Consider the following 17,555-nt stretch of genomic DNA (forward strand, 5'->3'; position numbering starts at 1 on the left):
GAATGTTTATATGTATTTTGCAAAGCACCTCTGATCTCAGCACAACTAACAAATGATGCTTAGAAATGCATTGGCATTGCCAGGCATTTTCCAACAGTATTTAGCTTGTTAATGGTGTTAACAAAGTTAAATATTAATCTTTTCATGTGAAATGTTTTGAAGAAATTGTGCATGACCCGTAGTGGGTGATGATGGGTTAAAATAATTGGCTTAGTTTATTATCCAAACAAACCATGGGTGGTGTTCCAGCCCCAGAGAACCCTGCCCAGAGTCAGGCTGGTGTGTCTGCCCCCAGCAAACAGGGATTAAACACTGTCCTGACTCCATTCAAACATTGTGCTGCTCTGTTCTGGAATATCCTCTTTGTTTCTGCACCAAAGGAATGGACAACTTGCTTCTCTCCATGGAAACACTGCATCTGTTCCCTGGGAGTTGTGAGCAGGGATGTTGGAAAATGTTCCTTCCTTAAATTGTCATCACTGTTTCAAATATTTTACTTTTAATTCTGGCACTACCTGTGGTGAGGAGGGAGAGAGTTGTGGCCACGAGCTCATCAGGTTTAACTAAGCTCAAAGAACAGCTGGACTTAATGATTTTAGACATCTTTTCCAGTCTAAACTATTGTGATTCTATTGCTACTCTTATTTTCTTGTCATGACTGTAGTGCTAAGTAGATTAGACTTTAACTTTTCTCCCTATTTTCTTATTTAATTATATTTTAGTTGGTTTTGGAGTGCTAGTTGTTGAAAATAGTCTTGAAAGAAAGGTTGGACAACTGCTTTCTTTTTATTATAGGAATTCCTTTTGTAGCAGTTGGGAAATACTCTGCTTTTATAACCCAAGCTTGTGTGGTTACATTTTGTTTATTTATTTTTAATATCAACTTGCCAACAGAATTCATGTCTGTTATCACATTAGTAGGATTTATTTACTTACACCAATGGTTCTCAACCTGTTGCTTATGGATTGCTTTGATCTGTGCACTTAGAGGTCTGTAAAAGGTAGAAAAGAATATTATTAATCAGCTAAGGGGCCAATGCAAGGATTCTTGTCTGCATTGGGTAATTTTTAATAGTCAACACACACAAAAAAAATCGCAATTAATTTGAGAATGTAACATTTTCATGTTGTGTGAAATCCTGTATTTCCAATAAGGACACAACTGTAAAGCCTGTGTTTAAAATCTTTTTATGCTCAGTTACTAATTGGTAGAGCTTTAGTGGAATATATTATCAGAGTCTTTCTGGACCTTTCCTTAGGTTCCTGAGATGATATTTTGAACCATTTACAGTTCATACTTTACCTGTTGGTTATAAAGATCCTTTTTCAGGAGAGCTGAGACAGATTCAAGGAGGGAAAGGAAAGGAATGGGGACAAGTAGGGAGCTGCTCTGTTTGAACTAAAATGAGATCATTGACATCTGGGGCCTGTTAGGAAATGCTGGAGTGTGTAATTCTTAAAATCACTTGATGCAAATTTCTGTGCTTTCAGTGTTTGATAAGCTCCATGAGGCAATGCTGCTGTGAAGGTCCTTCCCTGAGACCCAGAGTTGCTTTTTAACTATGGAAATAAGGGAGTCATTTACCAAAATGTGTTGCCTATAATTTTAGCTTTTATTTTGTTGGAATTAAGCTACGATTTCAGCAACTCTGAAACCAGGGCACAGGGATTGTGTTACTTCTGGCCTAGTTGAAGGCCTGTGTGTTGAGAAGAGCAAATGACACAGCAAATATATAACCCATGACTGGGGAGGGCAAGATTAAAACATGAATGAGTTCCCTGAGCCAAGAAATGCAGTGTTAGAACCTTCTAACTTTCTGTTGAGCAGAGGCTTGTTAAGAAATACTAATAAATAATTGCCTGAAACTGGAAAAATGTAATTTTGGGTGGTAGTTCAGTGTGTGCTTTCTTGTGATATACCTGTCCTTGCTCAGTGTAGATGGTTATTACCTGTGTGATGCTGGAATGCTCTTTTGGGGCAAAAAAAGAGTTAGAGTGTGGAAAAGAATGTCAGAATGCTCTAGGACAGTTCCAGCTTCCTGGCTTTAGGAGAAACCTTCCTTAAGGGAGCCCAAATTTCCATCAATTTAGCGTTTGGCACTGACAGAAAAGACCATGAACTAAAAAGACCTGACCTTGATGCTTCTTGTTTGTCTGTATTTGTGCCAAATCCTTCTTTATCGTGTACGGTTTTTCCGTTCCATGGATTTGGATGGGTTGAGGAATGTAAGGGAGGCATGGAAATCCTGGCTTTGGAGGGAATAGGGCCTGCAGCCTGAGGAAGGACAGGTAGAGAGAGAGCACATGTATGAGATAAAAGAAGTCCTTGGCATGTAAGAACAGAATACAATTTTAGAAGATTTCTAAAACAAAACGTAAGGAAATATGATGCTTTCAGACCATCATTTTCATGGAGCAGAACTGGAATTGTAGGCAGTACATGCAAAGTTAAAATATTATTGCAGCCTTACAAAAATGCCTTGAATTTGGTGTGTCAGGTGTTGAAACAGCATAAGGAATGTTCTCTTTGGTGCTGAGGTTCCCAAAGCAGAGTGTGCCTGACACTTCCTTTCCACGGTGAATTGATTTTTACAAGCACTGTTAATAATACACGAGGGGACAGCTCAGACTGGCAGTAAAGACAGGCTTGGTTTATCCCCCGAGTCTTCCTGCTCCTCCTTCAGTCAGGTTCATTTTCCCTTTAACCATTCTGTGCTCCCAGCCTGCACCTCTGGGCACTGGGAATGATGGTTTGGGAATTGTGCAGCTGCCCAGCTTTGTGCTCTGACAGGTGCCAAAACGCTGAGTAAAGGGCAGGACCGAGCCCTGCTTTGTAGTTCTTGTTTGTCGTGTTCTGAACAAACAGTTGAGCAAACTGTGTTCCTTTTTCCCCTGCAGGTCTTTGTTGAGGTGCTGTTTCAGTGGCACTGCTGTTCTGGCAGTGTCTTAGAGAAAACTCAGCAAACAGCCAAGCTGCTCATGCAGAACATTTATTCTTTTGAAGATGGGGCAGAGCTGTCGCCTTGAAGTTCGGCTTTGAATTCATAGCGAGGAGAAAAATACAGATTTTTTGCTTTAGGTGAAAAAGGCTTTCTGAAGCTTCTGTGATCAGAGGGAAGATGCTTCTGTGGCAACACATAGTTCCCTGAAAAGCTTTTCGCTGGCTTCCAAGTTGGAGCAGGGCTCTGTCCCAGCAATGTTGGGAAGAGTCCCTCCTCCTCAGAGCTGGGGACTGGGAGCCAGAGGATCTTGTGATCTGAGCTCACACAGCTGAGCTGCTGTTTGCTTTCCACTTGTCATCATCCAGCTCTTGATCAATTTTAGCTTTTCAGTTCCAATCTCACATAAAAACCTTACTCTTTTTATCCTGCAATTCCTGATTCCTTTGATTTCCCTTGCAGTTCTCCACTCTCAAGTTGGTTTTGCTGGGATATTGCAACACTTGAAAAAATAGGACTTTAAAGTCAGTGTGTGGAGTGATTAAATCTATGTGTAATGTTAGTTATGCTGTTAAGGGCTTTGTTTTTCCTTCTTAAAAAGGAAAAGCAGTTTTACTTTAAATCTCAAGATGAAATATAAACTACTTTTAGTTTGAATCTCGCGATGAAAACAGCACCACTCAGCAAAGTGAGTTATTTTGATGCTTTCAGTTCAGACTTGGTGTGTTTTAATAGGAAATGGCCTTCAAAAGATACATTTAAAATGCTTTGGTTGTTACTGTAAAGCAGCTTTTATAATGCATTTCAGACTTTGTGTATATGGAAATTCCTTCTGCAGGAGTTCAAATACTGATTTTTATGTCATGTCTACTTTTTTATATACAGGTTTATTCCAGAGTTGAAAAAGCTTGAAGAATATATTTTACCCATGTTTGGGAAAAGATAGTTGCTACAGACAAGGGGGAGAAACACTGGGATTGATAAAAAGATGAGTATGTTAAAACCAAGTGGACTTAAGGCTCCTTCGAAGACCATCAAGCACGGGGGAACATTGCTGAAAACACCTACACCTGTGGCAGCTGGTAAGGAACAGTCAACTATCTGAATTTTCCCCTTATCTTCTAACAAAAATTAGCTTGAATGCTGTGAGAATACACTATTTTTACTCATTACACCAAGGGGTTTTTGCTTGTATTTATGGTCTGAAAAATTAAATGTACAATTTGCAAAAAACTCTGAATTTACTAATTGACTGTGATCAAGTTGTCCCTGAGGAAACCTTGTCATGGTTAAAAATACTTGGATAGTTTTTGAGGTAAGACTTGTGATTTCCACAAGATTTTTACCAAAACCTTCATTAAATGCATGCAGTGTCTCTGTCCTTAGATTTTGAATTACTGCATTCCAGAGTTTTCATAAGAAAATTTGGATTTGTGCTCTTCCTGCTTTTCCAAATGCGTTGACACTGAGTAACGATGCTCTTTGGAATATCAGGGTGTTTGATTCCTGTTGTTTCTCCTGGTTCCAGCTGCAGCAGAAAAGGCAGTTCCCAGTGAGAAGCCCCCAGGCCCAGCCCCTGCAGATGCACACGAGGAGTTTGTGGACGATTTCAGGGTCGGGGAGCGTGTTTGGGTCAACGGGAACAAACCCGGCTTCATCCAGTTCCTCGGAGAAACCCAGTTCGCTCCAGGGCAGTGGGCAGGGATTGTCCTGGACGAGCCCATCGGGAAGAACGACGGCTCCGTGGCTGGAGTTCGCTATTTCCAGTGTGAGCCCTTGAGGGGAATATTTACCAGACCATCCAAGCTGACAAGGAAGGTTTTGGCAGAAGATGAAGCCAACGGTACCCAGACCTCCCACCCTTCCAGAGCCACCTCCCCCACGTCCACATCAGCTGCCAGCGCCGTGTCTTCGGCTGCTGCTGCGCTTCCCCCGACAGGAATTCCACAGAAAACCTCCCCGCTTGCTGCTAAGGAACATGCAACTCCTGCTCAGATGAGCAATCTTTCCAAGACTGCCAGTGAATCCATATCAAACCTCTCCGAGGCCGGATCGCTCAAGAAAGGAGAAAGGGAGCTCAAAATTGGAGATCGAGTTCTGGTAAGATTCCCCTGCAGATTCCCCTGCAGCCTCTGGCTCTGCTTTGCATTGTTCGTTATCATTTTGGCTGATATTCAAAACTTCCCTGCTGTTTCCTGGTCAAGGTGGTGGAAATTTATGCTTGAGTTTTCTTTTCTGTAGTGTCTGCTGTGAACAAGCTCTTTGCCTGCTGGAGGAAGGTCTTTGCAATACGAAGAGAAAATGATTAATTCGTCAGTTTTTAATCTGTTGTGTTTTTGAGTATTTAACAACATATTTGTAGCTTATCTCTCCATATCTTCAAGAAAAGCATGCTAAATAATAAACCAAGCATGTGAGGCTTCCATGCAGCTCTTTTGCCCTGTCCAGGGTTGTGTCTTTAGAAAGCAAACAGGTCAATAATTGATTGTTCCTCAGTGGTGATGGGCAGCAACAGGAGCAGTCACATAATGCCACTGATCAGTCACATAATGCCACTGCTCACCCAGGAATTCCATGTCTCCTGGTGATGTGCCACGTTACTTGGCTGCCCTTCCCAAATTCAGAACCCTGAATGCTTCTGCTGATGTATCATTTCACCTTTTTAAAAGGGAGCTAAGCTTTGTTAAACATTTTTATTTAAATAATTAGCCTGGAATGATGGTGTAAGCCTGTAATTTGGATCGATGCAATAGAGCATGGGGCATTTGTGATGATTGATTTGATAGACACCAAGAAAAGTGGGAAACCCTGCCTTGGAACAGTAGCCTTTGCTTGAAAAGGCAGTGGAAAGCTGGTGGTGTGTTGTTTTGTGTTTTATTCTTAATTTAAAGACTATGTATGTAGCTGCAAATGTAACTGGAATGGCCCTTGTGTGCTCAGCAGATCTCTGATCACTGTAACAGATCTGAGGTTTGATTTCCTGCCATGTATATTAAGCTGAAGAATTGTCTCACTGTTATTTTGATACAATCTCTTGTTATTTACAATATAATTTTAAAATCTCCATTAGGTAAAAGCAAGGGCAGGTACAGGTGTCCTGGCATAGAAAACATTTTGGGGTTATTGTGAGGACATTGTGTAGAAAAATCTCTCGTGGATTTTATTGTTTGTCCTGCATTGCCCCACCAGACAATGACTCAGCAGTAAAGGTGGATTGATATTTAAATTTTTTTGTATTTTTAAAGGAAGAATTTGACTCCTCTTTCTATTTAGAGAAAGCTTAAAACACAGGGCCAAGTTGAAGAAGGAGACAAAGGTGAAGTGAGGGCAGAGGTTGGCTGACAGCTGGATTTGGGCTGAGATGTGTTTTCTTGGAGTGCCAATGGAAACAAAGATTTACCCTTTATCCCTGGCTATTTCTGGCAGAGACTCCAGCCCTGGTGTCCTCCAGACAGAATCAGGGTTTAACCACTTCTTGGCCTTTTCCTCAAGGACCTTTGTGAAACTTTCTCAAGTTTCTTTGTTCCTTGGCTTCTCTGGGGTGTCCTCCTTGGGTGGGACAGTTTTCTGGTGCCTGTGAAGGCATCGCTCCAACTTTCCTGTATCTAATTAGTGCAAATTACAGAAAAAGTACATCCTAAGTGCCACAGTTTGATAATAATAAGGTCCCAAATTCTGTTTGTTAAGTAGGACAGGTTAAACTTAGTATTTCATCCTCTCTGCTACCTCTGTTTGCCTTAAGTATTCCTCTTGAGTCATCAAATGGTAGTTTGAGGTTTTGAGGCAACAGCATGTTGGTGATGCACATCTGTAATTTCTGTGCCAGTATAAAACACTCTGGAATAGGAATGTTAAAGGGACAGGATCCTTGTCTGCTGGTTTTTAACACTTTTGGGTCTTGTGCTAATTATTTGTTGTAGATCCCAGACTCTGCTCTCATCATCTAACAATAATTCAGATGTAAATATATTAAATCACCAGGTTAGTGCAAATAATGCTAAACTTGGCTGAATAATCCATTCATCTGTTAATAGTTTTATTCCCTGCCACTGCACTCCTGTCCAGCACTGTGGACTGGAGAGTTGAGGTGTCACTGAGTAATTCTGGAAACTGTCCTCAAGCACTGATTGTTGGGAAAGCCCTGCCTGTCACTTGCTGTAACTTGCTTGGCCATTCCTGCTCCAGCAGAGGTATAAATCCAACTGGAATGCTCCGTGTAATTTGGGTTTATTTATGCTGACAGCAGTCACTCTGCAGTAATATGTTCTCCAGGAGGATGAGAGGCTGGATGGAGGTTGTGTCCTCCCCTCTAAGTGACAATGTAGTGCCACAGCCACAAGACATGTTCCAGTCTGACTGTACCATTGCGGGGCTGCAGTGACTAAATGCTGCAAAATTCCTCAGTTCTTGCAGCTTGGAGCAGCTGCTGGTGGATATTTCGTGAAGGCTCTTAGTAATGATGATTATGGGCACGTGGGGAAAGCAAGTGCTGGGAATTACACCTTGAAAATGGTGAACCTCCAGCTGTGCAGCACTGCAGTTCAGCACAGCAGTGGATTCAGGATAGACAAAAGCTCACTTGGGAGTCTTATTAAAATAGCTAGATGGGAAATTATGTCCTTCAGGGCGGATTTGTAGATGGGGAGATGTAGCTCATAAGCCAGGATTACGTTCCAGAATGCACTTCAGATGTGGCTCAGGTTTATTGATCTCAGTGTGTGATCTCAGGGTGGGGAGTGATGATTGTTACACCAAAGTATTTCAGTCTGTTATTTTTTTTCCTCTAACTTGGATTCTAAAATATAATTAGTAGGAGTCACCTTGAAGGGATCAGTTCAATGATTTTAAGTTTCTTTTAGTTGTCGGTAACTGGCTGGTTTTGGGTGATCATTCAGTGAGAAAAGTCAAACCATACAGCTGGTTTCTGTGCCCAGTCTGGGGTATCGAGAAACCAGGGGCCATTCTGACAACATTTACTAATTCACATCTCAACTTGGCCTCCTTTTTGCTTTCCACAGATGTAAACCTGGCGCAAGTTTGAACCTGAAATGTTGGGTTCAAAGCATTTCAGGCTTGGCCAACTGATGTTTCCCAACAGCTGAGCTTTGTTGGAACATTTTCCTTTTCCTCCTGAGACGTTTGTGCTGTTCCTCCCCTCAAAAGCATCTGTCAGCTCCTCACATTTACTTGTGTGTTGTCACAGCAAATGCTGCCTCAGTGATGTTGGGGTGAGGTATTTTGATTAAATCTTGAGAGTTAAAGCTCTGATGCACGTTCTTTATTGTTTTATGTGGGTAGAAAAGATGTCTTGGGCTTATTTCTTTGATCTCTAGTTGTTTCACCACTGTTTGTGCACTTAGAATTTACCTGATGCTACGTGGTCCCATCTTAGAGTCCCCTCAAATTTCTTTAGAACTCATGTCTTTAAAAAATACAAAGATTTAAATAATAAAATCCTTTATTTAAAGGAAGCTTCCCATGCACATATCCCTGATTTATTTGAGTATGAAGACAGGTACCCTACACAATCTTACCTTAATTCAGACAACTTAGGAAGAATAGTAGTTACATACAGATTGTTTGGGACACTCATTCAGAGGGAAAGAAATTCCAGAGAAGGAAATAAAATTTCCAGATGGGGGGGGGAAGGAAGCAATATCAGAGAAAGGAAATTCTACTGCAAAAACCAAATAGAGCTTGGAGGTGATCACCTGGATATTCCCAAAACCAGACTTAGAGAGCCTCATGTGAGGCTGTGCTGAGCAGTGTGATAGATGTGGAGATAAAAAGATGGAAAACAAGCAGCCTTGCTTTTTCAGGGAGCAGAAAACCTCTTTTCCCAAAAGACCTTGTATATTAAAACAGAAAAATTTCGTTGCCATCAAAACAGCCGCTGCTCCAAGGTATGGGATGTGTCAGCTGAGCTGTTTTCTGTGGATGCCTGTGGAAAAATACTTGTAGATTTGCTGCAACGATCAGCTGCAGCTTTCCTTGTGTTTTCCCCTCAATTTGAAGATGACATGTTCAGTAAATTGGCTGTTAAATTAAATTGTAAACATCAGAAAAATAACTCCTGGGAGACATCAATGCCCCTGAGGGAAATGTAACAATCATGGAGAATTTCACCTTGTCCTATTGTCTTAGGATTTCTCTTTCCTGAGATTCCAGAGGAGTCAAAGCCAATCAAAACCAAATCAAACTAAAGGAATACACAAGCTGAAGTATTATAGCCCCAAGTGGGTGTTCTAGTGGGAAAGGAGAGATCCTTTGATTTCTGTAGTTTACTGCTCAAAGATGATTAAGTTGAAGCAGCACATTGTCCTCTGCTGTCTTGAGAGTCTCTGAGGATAAATGTCTCCCTCAAATCCCAGTTTATCTGAGCCGTATTCAGCAACATGTGCCTAATTTCCCTTTCACCAACAACAAACTAATAATGCTTCATGTTAATGTGTGGAAATGTCGGTATATCAAGTGGACATTTAAAAGAACTGTGTTTTGTGTAACTCATTATTCAGCTTTTCATTTGGTGCAATGATGTATAACTTTTACTGGATAAAAATCTGGTAAAACCAGGGAAATGTTATTAATGCAAAGAGTCATTCCAACAGCTCTGTATTAGGCATAATTTCCATTCCTAACATATGATGTATGTTCTGGAATCTGGATGTGATTGAGCTGTTAGAACATTAACTCTGGGCAGCCTGAGCTCGTATTTGGGGATTCTGTAACGTAGGAAATGTTGATGTGGCAACCTGCACTTCCCTCCTTGCCCTCATCCAGCCTTTCCTGGGTCAATGACACAGTGCCAGGTTGATTTTCCTGCTGAAACTCAGGCTCCACTTTCAGCATTTGAACTTGTATGAATAAGAATTCCTGGGCAAGAAGTGCCGGTGGCAGTGCCGTGCTGGTGCTAAACCAGCTGGGGAAAGAACAACAGAAAAGCAATTCGGAAAACAAATGACTTTCAGGCTCAGCCAGTTTGGGTTTCCTGGTTGAGCTGCAGCCAGAGAACCTGTTTGCCCTGGTGTTGGGAACACTTGGGATGTCTGAAGAGCCCAATGCAAAGTTGATTTTAAAAACAAACAAACAAACCAACCCCTCAGAACTCCCCAACGAAACTTGTTAATAAAAGGGGAAAACCTACTTTGTGTGAAGGCTGCTGCCTGTACCAAAAGTTGGAGCAGCTTTGAGAGCTTTTTCCTGAAGGGACCAGATGCTGCATTTTAAATAAATAAATAAAAATCTTATCAACCTAAGGGGCCTGAGCCGTCTCAAGGGATTAAAGTGCTTTCATTCATTTAACCAGTTACAGCTTCATCCCAGGCTGCCAAATCTGCTGCTCCTGGAGCTGAGCTGTAAAGCTGGGCCTCGGCCTCCCTCCATATGGTCACCCACCACTGCAAACTCCCTTTACAGACTTTGGTTGTGTGGCCTTTCTGCAAAGTTCTTCTCTGTGCACGAGTGACATCGAATTCCTCCTTCTTCTCTGTGTTATTCCTTCCTCTGTTATTCCTTCCTGAGCTCTGTGGTGATGGCACAGGCAGGGGTTGACAGCAGATTATTGGCAGATTTGTTTCCACCCATGTAACCTATCTGGGAGTAAACATGACGTAAGGCTGCCAACTGATTACATTCCAGGGCTCTTAAAGGCAGGGAAGGGAAAAACAAACTTCACATGGAGAGAGGAGTTTCTCCCTGTAGCAATAATCCTGTATTGTCCACGTGGAGCTTTTAAAATCTCCTTTTTCTGTTATTCTTTTGTAACATCCTGAATAGAAAATGCACTTCTGAGTTTAGCCTGTTTAAAAATCTTATCACTGTTAAAAACCCAAATATTCAGTGATGGTGTTGCAGTTAAAGCAGTGCAAAAATACCCTGCACAAAGCATATGAAGATGGAAAAGGAAGAAAAATTTGGAAGTTGGCAGTGTGTGGTTGTTTTGTGCCAGTATTTGACTGCTCAGTCTTTATCCTGGAGCTGAGGTGGCTGTATGAGGTGTTTTGGTGGCTTTGTCATGTTAAGTCAAGATGAAAGTAATTCTTATATTTATGTATGTCTACTTAGGCACAGCATTTGGGTGCTGTGAAGTACAATGTAGATTAGTTTGCTGAGTGGCTGCCAGAGCATGAAATATGAGAATATATCTGAAGGATGAAGGGTATCCAAAGGCTTTGTCTGCAATTCATTGGGTGAATTTTCTCTGTGCAAACCTCAGCTTTCTTTAAATGTTACTTGTAAGCATTTTTCAGGAGATATTGTTTCCTCTCTGCTCACAGATAAATAAGATGTTAAATTTATCTTACAGCAAAGTGTGAGCTGTGTTTAACTGAGTCATTCTGTTGTGGCAACTCCTTATTTAACTTCCAATTACAAGTGAGTTCCTGGGATGTAATGACAGCAATCCATGATGTTTCCACGTGCTTTGGTAATAGTTAATTCATTTTTTGTGTGTGGACTCCTTGGCTTCCCTTTTCCCTGCCTTCCCAAGGGGAATGAGATCCAGGAACATGTTGTCCTTGGTCACTTCAGCACAGGATGGGCGAAGGAACACTTTATTTACTTAATTTTAGTCTTTGCTTTTTTTTTCTTTTTTTTTTTTTTGTGGTGTTGAATTCACTTGTGGCTTTTGTAGTATGGAATTCCTGTGAAGGTTTTTTTTTGCTTTCTTTGAGTTGATTGAGTGAATTGAATCTCAGTTGCACATCAGTTGTAGTTACTACCCTGTTTTCTTGTGGAAGTGAAGGGTTGTGTGGTAGCACAAGGTCTGTGTGAGTGTCTTATTTTTGCCCACTTTGGCCTCACTTTGGAACTTTTTAGTTGACTGCAACCAAATTGGGTAGAAATAGAGAGGTTTTAAGAAGTTCTTCCAAGTTGCATGGAAACAGTCCAAGAAAAGGTGGAGACTCAAACCCACCAATTCTGGAAAAGCTGCAATTTGCCTTCACAGAATTTTGCACGTCAGAGAATCCACATGATCGAGGCTTGTCTGAACACTGTTCCCATCAATAGAAGCAGCATTTTTAGGGAGTGAAGTCACTCAGACATAACCTCTGATACCACAGGAGAACTGACACCATTAATCCTGCTGTTCACAGAACTGCTGGGCCGAAAAACCTGAATTACGGAGCCCAGTTTGAAGTTTAGGAGATGCTCTGGCACTGCTCAGTCATTCCTTGATCCAGAGTCAGATGAAGATATTTTTAAAGGAAATAGGATAATCTGAAGCAAATATCTGTCTGGTATCTGTCTAATCTCAAAGAGAAAAGACAGGTTAAAAACTAAAAGAGGAACCAGATGTTGACAAACTAAAACATGGCAGGTTTCTCAAACACAATTTGCTTCTTTCTTTGGCACTGTAGATTTAATAGAGAAAACTCCACTCTATGGTGGAATTATTATTATTATTATTATTTAGATTTTGAACACTATCTAACAGTAACTTCAAAATTAATTTGGCCTTTATTGATATATTTAAAACTCTGTGTAGTTGCATCCTTAGTTATTTAAAAAACCCCATGGAAACACTGGCCAGAATTCAGAACAGAGCTGCAAAATGACTCAGGCAAGAGAAAGTATCTTGCAATAAAAGATTTGAAGAATTTAAGCTGTTAATTTACAAAGGGAAAAATTGAGGTGCCCTGCTTAGAACATGTGAGTACCTGCTGAGGAGCTCTGTCATCTCCCAGCTCAAAGCACAATGAGAACCAGGGGCTGGAGGCCACAGTCACATTTGTTTTATTTAAAATTTAAATGTGTTTGCAACAATGGAGAGATTAACTATGAAAATATCCTGTCAGTGGAAGTGTTTCCTGATGGATATCAGCTCTGGAAACAGTCCCACACAGAGCTCAGCACAGTTACAGGGTTAATTACAGGTGGAACTGGTGGATTGGAAGGACCTGTTCCAGGAGAGGCACAGGAGATGATCCCGTGCTTCTCTCTGACCTTGAATGGGTGGACAAATCAATTAAATGCAATTTCTTTTGCCAACTGGAAAAGGTTCTGCTTAATTTTGAGAAACAAGAGAGAGATGATTCTGATGAGAACCCGGTTAGTGGATCCAGGCAGCATGTGATGGATCTGGATGGGTTTTGCTTTTCCAAGCATGTCGTGGGTGCTGAATGGTCCTGGAAATGCAGAAATATCCAAGAGTCACCTCAAGCACTTGCTCAGGCAGAAGGGGAGACAGAACAATTGTTATTCACCTTTTCCCTGTCTCGGGGTGTAAGTGATACTGTTACACTGACAGTGTTCAGACAGTGAATCCTCTTTTCCATGACCTCTCTCATTTTTTAGACCATCCCTCTCTTTTTCCCTGGATTACACTGGTTTATTTGTTTCCTGCTTCTCTTTATCTTTGGAAATGTGGCTCTGCAAAGGTTTTCACAAGCTTTGATGTGTCCTTTCATGAGGCAATTTTTAACCACTTCAGGTTTACAAACCCACTTTGCTACTTCACTTTACCTTAAAGCAAATTAATGTCAGTTTACTTAGAACTGGATAAATGGAATTTAGTCACTTTTTTAATGTGTTTGATGTAACACTATGAATTCCAAGCAGATTCCTCACCCCACAGTGACCTGTGGTCTAACCCAGATTCTCTGCTGTGTTATTGATCTGTATTTTAAAACTTGTCTGTATTGAGTGTGGCAACTGAAAAAAAGCTCTGGCAGTTCTTTATCTATTATTCAGTGACCTACCTTATCAGGAATGAAGGTCATGGAAAACTGTCTTCATGGTAGTGATGTCCCATTTTTTTATAGCTTTTAGAAACTTTCTAATAAACTTTTTTTCCCTTTTCTTTTAGAAACTGGGCTTTTTACTTCTAGTCCTTCATGGGAAGTAGATCAGTTTTTGGTTCGAGGTTGGGTTTTTTGCCTTTCTTTTTTCTATAATTCTTATATAATTTTTAAATAATGTTTCTGTAATAAACACTACAATTCTGTAAGTACAGTTCTCTTTTCGTGTTGGTAGGAACAGTTCAGTGTAATCATGTCATAATCTTTTTCCCCTTTATGGCACTAATGTTATAGCAACTTTGATCATGAAAAGCCTTTACCCTCCTGTGTTGTCCAGTAGCACCTCACATTGTCCTACCAAGGGAATAAATTATGATTATTGTGTTGTCACATGCAGAGCACTAATTGCAGCTGGAGATAAATAATAAATACACTGTTTGGGGCAGATGTCTGGGAGTGATTGGAAGCTTTGAGTAGTCTCAGGCTTTCCAGAGCGGTGCTGACTTGTTTTAAAGCTGAAATTTTGAAGGCTTTGGCTTGAAACTCAGCAAAACTGCATTTACAGCCCTTTACTGATGCTCTTGGTGAGGGCACACAGAAAGCAAGCAGAAATGGAGGAACTGGTTATTCCAAGAAGCTGGACTAGGTTTGGAAAAAAACAAAAATTCCTTGGCACTCTTCCTTGCATCTTGTTCTAAATTAAGGCAGCGCCATGGTGACAGGACGAGTCACTCTGCTCTTCCTCCTGGGGAGCTCCTCTTGTGCATCCCCATATGTTCTGGGATATGAATTCCTGCTTTTGCTCGCTCCCACCAGGCCTTGGATCACAATTCCAGCATCCAGGCCCTGGGATGGTTGGAGCAGGTCCAAAGGCACTGGGCAGTGCCAAATTCTTCCAGACTGTTTCCCAGTTTGGGATTTGAATGGAATATCTTCAAACTAACTCTGGACGTTTATTACTAAATGTGGAAGATGAGCAGGGCCAAGGGATGAAACCAAAAGGGATGAATATTGTGCACCCATGTTTAATCTGCCTTATCCTGGAGCCAGCATTCCTGGCCTGGAGGTTTATTTACAGTGTGGGTTGGAGGGAACAGATTGCAGCAGTTTTTCCTGTCCCTGGGAGTCTTTGCTTGGAGTGATCCTATTCCACTAAGCTCTCACCTTGCCTGCCCCTCTTCCCTGCCCATGGGAAGGGGCTGAGTGGGTGTCTTTAGATAATTCATTTATGTTGTTTATTACAAAAAAATCACCACAGAACACACACTCCACAAAATAGCGATAAAATTCCTTGGCCTGGCTCAAGGGTTCTGGAAAAGGAGCTGAGGAATCCTCTGTGCCACCCCAAACCTGACTGTTGTCTTTAAGGGGATGCTCCTTGTCTGGGCTATTGTTCTGGTTTTCCTGTCTGATTTCTTTCATGGCTTTTTAGAGCTTATTTTGATTTAACTTCTGTTTTTTCAGGCAGAAAACTGTACAAAATCGAGCAGGGAAACAGCATCTAGCCAGTCTTTTCACCTAAAGATGTCTTCCAAATTTACCTATAGAGAAAAAACACCTAACAAAACAAGACAAAAAAAATATAAAAAACTACCTAAACTTACTAGAAAAGGAATAAGGACAGGGAAAACTTAGAACACCCATATTTTTCTCTCACACTACTCAGTTAAATGTTATTTTTATGTTTATACTTAGGATAATGGTATTTATCCTCTAGAAAAAGTAGATTATGTCTGATGGGGAATAACATATCCCTCAATTTAAGGACTAGTTCTTCCCAGGAAATCCTTTAACAATATTATATATTCCCTCTTCACCACTGTGCCACAGAGATCTGGATTCTGTGGAGCTCTTGGGCTGGTTACAATTCTCTTTTTCTGGTGCTTGTTTTCCAAGAGGGGAAGTTTGTGTGTTCTCTGCCAAGAACACCAGATACCAAACGTTCTACTAGTTACTATATTAGGCTGAGTCATGATAACTGTAAACTTTGTGTGTTTTTATTCCATGGAGAGTAATAATTTGCTACAGAGCCACTTAAAGCAAGAGCTAAAGGTTGTTTCCAGACTGTCTCTAATGAGACAGAAGGAGCTGCCACCTTAAACAGGGACAAGAGTAATATCAGGGGACACTGGAGTAATATCAAAAAAGGGGAATTATTCTCCCTGTTTTTCTGAGGTTTGTGTGGAAAAAGAACTGCCAGACTTCCCAAATGCATTCGTGTGAGTTCTCTGCTGTGCTGTGATCACTCACCTTAATTTACAGCACAAGAAGCTCGTTGTTCTCCTTTAATCCTGGGAAGTTCCCCCCAGCAATAGAATGTCTATGGAAAAATGATGTGCAATCCTAGTTTACTTTTTAGTGTATATTTTGGTAGCAGGTCACACCAGGTTCTCTGCCGAGGCCTCAAAATATTCCTCGTTGGATAACGTGTGCTGGAAAACAGAAACGGACGTTTTCAGTGCCATTGCTGTGTTTTCCATGTGGAATGCTGGGAATCTCTTGAAGAGCTTTCATTACCTTTTCCTTGTTTTCAAAATGCTGGATTCAGGCTGAACAGATTTCCACAAATTTAGGGCACAACATATGGTCCCTGTGACCTGCAAGAGCCCTGCAGTTCTGGCTGCTGGCCCTTCCTGGCAACTGGTGGCCCCACAACACCTTTTCCTCCTTCATTTCATTTAATTCTTCCCTCCCTGGGTGTTATAAAAAGCTGTAGCTCAGAGACACTGCAAGTCATTGGAATTGCTGTAAATATTTCGGGTTAGAAGTTTGAAATCAGCTGATTTCTAGGCTTTCCTTAAGGAGTGTTAGGGGGGTTTTTTGTTTCTTTTTTTTAAAGTGAAGAAAAGATTAAGGAAATGATTGTTCCCTTTTTAAGGATTCATGTGGTTATGTCTCCAGTTCTGCCAAGTGCTCTACATTGTGTTTTATATCAGATTTAAATACAAGAGGGTTGCTCTATGTAATTTATCTGAATTATTCCTTAGAGAAAATATGAAAGGATTTTTTTCTCATTTCATTTCTTTTACTTTTCCTCAGAGAATTTGAGTAAGAAATAAGCAGTTCTTAGAAATCCTTATCTGCTGATAGAAATTTGTTTGAAACAAATATCTGTTCAGTATATTCAGTATTCAGGTTATACTGGGTGTTGTTAATGTATTTTTAGTCTTATAGACATATCAAGTCACCTACTGGAATTGTGGCCTTCAGTCATTACAGACTTTGAATACCAAATTGGACAGAAATGCTAAGAAAGTGATTTTTGTTTCATTTTTTCTTCTTTTTGGTTGTGAAGATCTGTGTTTGTTCCACATCAAAACAAACTCACAAATTAAAAAATCTGCATTTTGAAATCAGAACTGGTCCCATGATTAACGTGCTTTGTGCACGTGGTTAAGCTTTTTTGTTGTATTTGGTATTTGAATTTGGAAATGCATTAAATGCAGATGTGTTTTCCTGCTTTAGGTTGGTGGGACAAAAGCTGGAGTTGTGCGTTTTTTGGGAGAAACAGACTTTGCTAAAGGAGAGTGGTGTGGAGTGGAGCTCGATGAACCCCTGGGAAAGAACGATGGAGCCGTGGCTGGAACGAGGTTGGTCCATCATCCATTTGCCTTCTAAGATTTTTCTCTGTAGTCTCTTTTGGTTTTTAATATCTCCATGAAACTTTTCAATCAAGGCAGAGAGGCTGTAAACCTGAGTGTCTGCTGATGGGTGGTACACGATGACTTGAATTTTATGAATTTTCTGAAAATCCAGATCAACCCCCCATTCATGGGATGAGCTGATCTCTCCTGCTCCCATGTGGCTTTTATTCATAGCCTGGTAATGGAAAGCACAATTTCCTGCATTTGGAACACCTGCTTGATTTCTGAATGCT

General features: G+C 40.9%; 1 protein-coding gene across 15 annotated transcripts in view; it reads left to right on the forward strand.

Annotated features, from left to right (window-relative positions):
• CLIP1 (CAP-Gly domain containing linker protein 1) overlaps window positions 1–17,555 on the forward strand; it is a 61,815-nt gene that overhangs the window by 8,127 nt on the left and 36,133 nt on the right. For all 15 annotated transcript variants that reach the window (XM_032705467.1, XM_032705471.1, XM_032705478.1 and 12 more), the window contains exons 2-4: window positions 3,825–4,021; window positions 4,468–5,039; window positions 17,144–17,268. In XM_032705467.1, the coding sequence (XP_032561358.1) occupies window positions 3,928–4,021; window positions 4,468–5,039; window positions 17,144–17,268 (791 nt within the window). In that variant the 5' untranslated portion in view covers window positions 3,825–3,927. The remainder of the gene's footprint in view (window positions 1–3,824; window positions 4,022–4,467; window positions 5,040–17,143; window positions 17,269–17,555) is intronic.

Source organism: Chiroxiphia lanceolata, chromosome 18 (genome assembly GCF_009829145.1).
Source record: "Chiroxiphia lanceolata isolate bChiLan1 chromosome 18, bChiLan1.pri, whole genome shotgun sequence".
In the NCBI taxonomy this organism is placed as follows: Eukaryota; Metazoa; Chordata; class Aves; order Passeriformes; family Pipridae; genus Chiroxiphia; species Chiroxiphia lanceolata.